Source organism: Vigna angularis, chromosome 2, assembly GCF_016808095.1.
Source record: "Vigna angularis cultivar LongXiaoDou No.4 chromosome 2, ASM1680809v1, whole genome shotgun sequence".
Classification (NCBI taxonomy): Eukaryota; Viridiplantae; Streptophyta; class Magnoliopsida; order Fabales; family Fabaceae; genus Vigna; species Vigna angularis.
The window spans coordinates 33,389,164-33,394,588 of NC_068971.1; the positions used below are offsets into that span (position 1 = coordinate 33,389,164).

Here is a 5,425-nt window from a genome sequence, read left to right on the forward strand (position 1 = left end):
TTATATCTACAAATATGCATTATAATAATTGGAAAATATGATTAAAGAATAGTAGACAAAAATAGTTATAATATATATTGACTTAGATATATTCTTATTAATATTAATTCGTTGCTACTTTTAATGGTAAATAACGACTTATATACATTGATATGAAAATCTTAAAATTTAACCCCACTCTGGCTCTTACATCAACTCCTAAACATTAAAAAAAAAAAATACATCAACTCCTAATTTTAATACTAAAACATCGGGAGAATACAAAATTATTTAACAATTTTAATGAGAAAAAAACTTCAAGTCTAAATCCATTTCACATTAGTCCCATAAGTTTTCATTGAACTCCTTAATAAGAAAACTCTATTGTTATCACTTTGTCATGGCTCAGAGTGCAAATCATTGCAATAGTTCGCAAGAATGTTGGTGGAGCTCACATTCGGGATGATGTTCTTAGCAATGTGTGATACTTGTACATGATGTAATTTGGAACAAAAATAGTGAATTCCAACATCGATCATGGTGTGTTTTTAAGATTTTATTATCAGAAACTCTTCTACATAGGGTAAATTGAGTAATTCCAGTTTTATGTTTAACTTCTCGTCCTTTTTTTTAACGATTTTGATGTTGTGATAATCCCATTAGAGATTTTCTTTGAAGTTGATACTCGCTATATATACGTGATTTTACTTTATTTTTCAGTGTATTTCCTAATTTACTTACCTCAGTTCATTTAATAGTTCATATTAAATAATTTAACTTAACGAAAAATAAGTAAGTTAACGTAGCACTAAAGTTACCATATTTTTTTTTAAGTGCATGAATAAAAATTAAGAAATGAAAATTATGCAAACCAAAACCATCGATTTTTTAAGAATATATAAATCAAAATCAAAGTATTAAACTTATGAAGAGTCAAAGTTACTTTCCCAAAAGAGGAACTAAGAGTTAAATTTGAACATGATTAAATTTAAAGAAGATTAAACTTGGGGCACAATGAGATCATAACTTATTGAAGCTCTGTTTTTATGCAATCTCTGTACGGACCATTTATAATTGTTTTGCAAAGAAAAAGAATCTAGAAATGTAAAATATCTGAAACCGAGCATGTGTAAGATTGAGATTTGAAGGTAAGAATTTTATTGGACAATGAGAAGGCAGAGAAAATTGATGGCTGTGTTTCTCAGTAGGTGTTTAGAAGGAATGAAGCAACAAGTGTTGTAGTAGCATACAAAATTACAAGGGCTTGCATGGTGCATAATAAAATAGCAACGAGCTTTGATCATCACTTCCATTTGTTGGCAACAATGTCTGCCAAATCCACAACCCTTTGGGAGTAGCCCCACTCGTTGTCATACCAAGCAATCACCTTCACCATGTCATCTCCCATCACCATGGTCAACGAGGAGTCAACGGTTGAAGACACATCAGTGCACCTGAAGTCAACAGACACAAGAGGCTCATCACACACCGACAGAATTCCCTTCAGCTCCTTCTCTGCACTCTCTCTGAACGCTGCATTCACTTCTTCTGCAAAGGTCTTCTTTGACACCTGAACGACAAGGTCCACTACTGAAACATTTGGGGTTGGCACACGCAATGCAATGCCGTTCAGTTTCCCTTTCAGGGTTGGCAGCACAAGGGCCACCGCCTTTGCTGCTCCGGTTGAAGTGGGGACAATGTTCAGAGCTGCGGCCCTAGCACGCCTTAGGTCACGGTGGCTCGCATCAAGAAGCCTCTGGTCTCCGGTGTAAGAGTGAGTGGTTGTCATGGTTCCCTTGATGATACCTGCCATGGATTGTCAGTTTCCATTGCCATAGTGGTGAGAAATTGTCAAACCATCTTTCAAAACATGTCAAACCAGGATGTTTGATCATGTCCTTATCAAATATGAGGAATGAATTTGACAGAAAATGTGGTGAGAAGGAACATTACCGAATTTCTGGTCGAGGACCTTGACAAAGGGTGCAAGGCAGTTAGTGGTGCAAGAGGCATTGCTGATGATGGGTTCATCTGCGCTGTAATCATATTCATTGACACCGACCACATAGGTGGGGATGTCTCCTTTACCAGGTGCTGTGATGAGTACCTTCTTAGCTCCTGCTTGAATGTGTTTCCCAGCACCTTCTCTGTCTACAAACACCCCAGTTCCTTCAATCACCAAGTCTATCCCCAACTCCCTGCAATAAAACCACACGTTCACCTTCATGCATCTCACTCTTAGAAAACCACTTCAAAATTTTAGTAAACTAGGAGCATGTTTGGACACAAACATAGTTTTGTTTCTAGCAAGAGAAACTTTGAAAAGTACTTATAGTTTTGTATCCAAAGAGACTTTAATTGCATGGAACTGAAGAAGAAGCTTACTTCCAAGGAAGGTTGGCAGGGTTACGGTCAGAGACGACTTTGATTTCTTTTCCATCAACGGAGATGATATCACTGCCCACAGGCTTGACATCAGCATCGAAGGTTCCAAGGATAGAATCGTACTTGAGGAGGTGAGAGGCTTGTTTCACACCACCAGTGTCGTTGATGGCAATGACATCAAGAGGGGACTCTTTACGACCGTGCCAGCATCTCAAGAAGTTCCTTCCAATTCTTCCAAATCCGTTTATGGCAACCTTCAATTTTGCTTCCACCACACCCTTCTTGTATCCTCCACTGCTTCCAACCTTCAAAAGTACCCATAATACCAACATTGTTAAACACATCACGCTCTTTTTCTTTCTAATTAACTCTTTCATATCATCGTATGCATGATTAACAATTCATTGGTTCACCCTGGTGTTTCCTTTCCTTGTTTCTTTTTGTGCTCAAATGTTGAAAGGCCTAGTTCATACTCTGATAATTCAAAGCAAGAACTCTTACAGAATGATGATCGCGAATTGAGTGTGTGTTTTTGGTTCAGACACATTATAAATAATTTGTGGTATATCAACAGCTAAAAAAGCCAAATTATAAACTAAAGGACTTTCTAATGTACCATATGAAAAATTTGGTTTCGTTACATAGTTCTGGAAGTATATCTATCTATCTATCTATCTATATATATATATATATATATATATATATATATATGTATGTGATAATTTCTTGTATATGTTGTATATCTATATCCACTTACCTAGTACTTTTACTTTACAGTAAAATTAGACAGTCATTAATGGAGTAGAGTAAGGAACTTACTGCATAAGTCTGGAAGGCAATGACAGAATGGAAATCCTCAGAAGCTTTTCTGGAAAAGGGAAGGTGGTTTGATGAGCTGCGAAGACCAGAGAACTCAGAGAAGCCTTTCCCATTTGCCTGAATAGACAGAGGAATGAAAAACTATCATAAACAACAACCTTAGCCTTATAAAATATGGCACAATAAGAAACACAACTATCTTTCTTAGGATGAATGAAAATGGATAAGTTATTGAACCTGAAGAGCTGGTTTGGCTACAGAGAGAGTAGCCGAAGCCATGTTTGAGCAGTGGATTTTGTGTAGCAGAAGTGAAGCAGTAGAGTAGAATGAGGTTCCATGTTGTTATGTGTTGTAAAGTTTAATAGGGAAGCAAGAGGAGGCAACGTGGATGTGTGGCTGTGACTCATGAGCGTAAGTGAGGATGAGATTATGGATAGCCTCTCATGCAATGAATGGTTGTGATTGGTGCTTTATTTTTCTGTCTCTCTTATTTTTCTGCTATATATGTATATATTGATGGTTGGATCTAAACCTTGAGTCCAAAGTGGACCAGCTTATGGGCTTTCCACTTACATCAGTGGACAATAAAATTCACTCAAATTCTAAACTTTTGAAAGAAAATATTTATTTTTCAGAGTACAAAACCTTCAAAGGAAAATATCAAGGTTGAATTTTGTGGGCAACAAGAGACCCCCCACACACACAGAAACGACAGAAATAAATTGTGAGAGGACACGAATGGATAAATGAAGTTTATGGCCATTCTTTCACTTGGGTTCATCTGCTTTTGGTTCAATACTTGCTCATAATTTAGATCCAGCTTGGTGATTGTAAGGTTGTTTTCTTCTAAGAGGAATTATGTTTATGCAATAAATAATTTATATGATATTTTATAGCAAACACACATAACAAAAGAAAACATATACGATTGAAAGATACAGAAAGTTGCTGTAAAAGAGTGTTGTTTAAGCAATATATTTTTCTTATGGTTTCATTGTTTAATTTTGTATCCATATAATCTTTAGGCTTAAATTTTATATTTAGAAATTAATTGTTTTAATTCCTAATAAATATATTTGGATGATGTGAACTAAAACCAATTAAAAAATATATAGGTATAAAGTAGAATAAGGGAGTTTTAAGTCTAGAGACTGAAAGGATAAAATGTCCTCTAAAATGATTATATATACGTAAGTTAATGAATAATTAAAATTTTGTTTAAGCATAAAGTAAGTATAGCGAACGATTTGATTTCAGAAAATTCTGTTATTAGAAAACCCCTTTTCGAAAATGATATAAGTGGGACATTCTTGGTTCTTTTGATAAGAAATTCAAGAAAGACTTGTTATAAAACAAGGATAGGATAGGAGAAAAAGATTTGTACTAAAATGAACTCTCATAATACTATATCTTCTAGTAACTCTATAAGAAGGGTATTCTATATGAACAAAAGACTCACACATATGGGTATCTAAAACAAAATTAATTACACCTGTCATATTATCTGGAGAGTGTTTACTTGAGACACATGATAAGAAAATGTCTTTTTTCCAACACCTTTAAATGAGAAAGGTGACAAGGTAATCTTTGAAGGATAGTATAGAAAAATAATTAGAAATGGTAATTATGAAAGCTTCAATATTTATTAATAATGTTCTTTTAGTAGGTGGTCTTAAACACAATATATTGAACATAAGTTAATTGTGTGACAATGATTGAGATATTATTTTTAACTAAGATCAATGTATCATTGATAAAGGATGAGATTGGATTATCTACTACAAAAAAAAAGAGAGTAATTTTTATAAAATTGATATGGACAAGTTATTAGCTCAAAAAGGTATATTGTCTCATGACTATTAAAGAAGATCATTGGCTTTGGCATATGAAGTGTGGTCATGCATGTTTAAGACTTCACTTTAAACTATAAAAACATAGTAGCGTAAGAGGCTTTCCAAATATGTGAATCAAAGATAATCTTCTTTATCAATCATGTGTAAAAGGCAAGTTAAAAGTCCTTTAAACAATGTAAACGATATTTCTACTCAAAGACCAGTTGAGCATATACAATTAGATCTTTTTGAACCGACAAGGATTGAATATTTGAGTGGTAAACAATATGGTATTGTCATTGTTGATAATTATACTAAATGGATATGGGCAAAGCTTTTGAACAACAAGATGTGTTTTCCAATCTTTAATAAATTTATAAAACAAGTTCAAAATGAAAATTAGCTGGTCA

At 34.1% G+C, this 5,425-nt stretch overlaps 1 protein-coding gene across 1 annotated transcript; it reads right to left on the bottom strand.

Annotated features, from left to right (window-relative positions):
- Positions 1-1,114: 1,114 nt before the first annotated feature.
- LOC108329548 (glyceraldehyde-3-phosphate dehydrogenase A, chloroplastic) lies at positions 1,115-3,577 on the bottom strand. Its single transcript, XM_017563807.2, has 5 exons — positions 3,421-3,577; positions 3,184-3,300; positions 2,365-2,669; positions 1,933-2,177; positions 1,115-1,785 (listed from the first exon to the last, which is right to left on the bottom strand). Exons 1-5 carry the CDS (start codon positions 3,460-3,462, stop codon positions 1,283-1,285), a joined length of 1,212 nt encoding a protein of 403 aa, XP_017419296.1. The 5' UTR covers positions 3,463-3,577; the 3' UTR covers positions 1,115-1,282.
- Between the last annotated feature and the right edge of the window lie 1,848 nt (positions 3,578-5,425).

What these genes read in the sequence shown, in the direction of transcription:
- LOC108329548 (XM_017563807.2), bottom strand. Translation starts at nt 3,462, where the DNA reads ATGGCTTCGGCTACTCTCTCTGTAGCCAAACCAGCTCTTCAG. An exon ending in TAGCCAAACCAGCTCTTCAG is followed by an intron (nt 3,301 to 3,420) that starts GTTCAATAACTT and finishes CTGTCTATTCAG; the next exon opens with GCAAATGGGAAAGGCTTCTC. An exon ending in CCTGCCAACCTTCCTTGGAA is followed by an intron (nt 2,178 to 2,364) that starts GTAAGCTTCTTC and finishes GTTTTATTGCAG; the next exon opens with GGAGTTGGGGATAGACTTGG.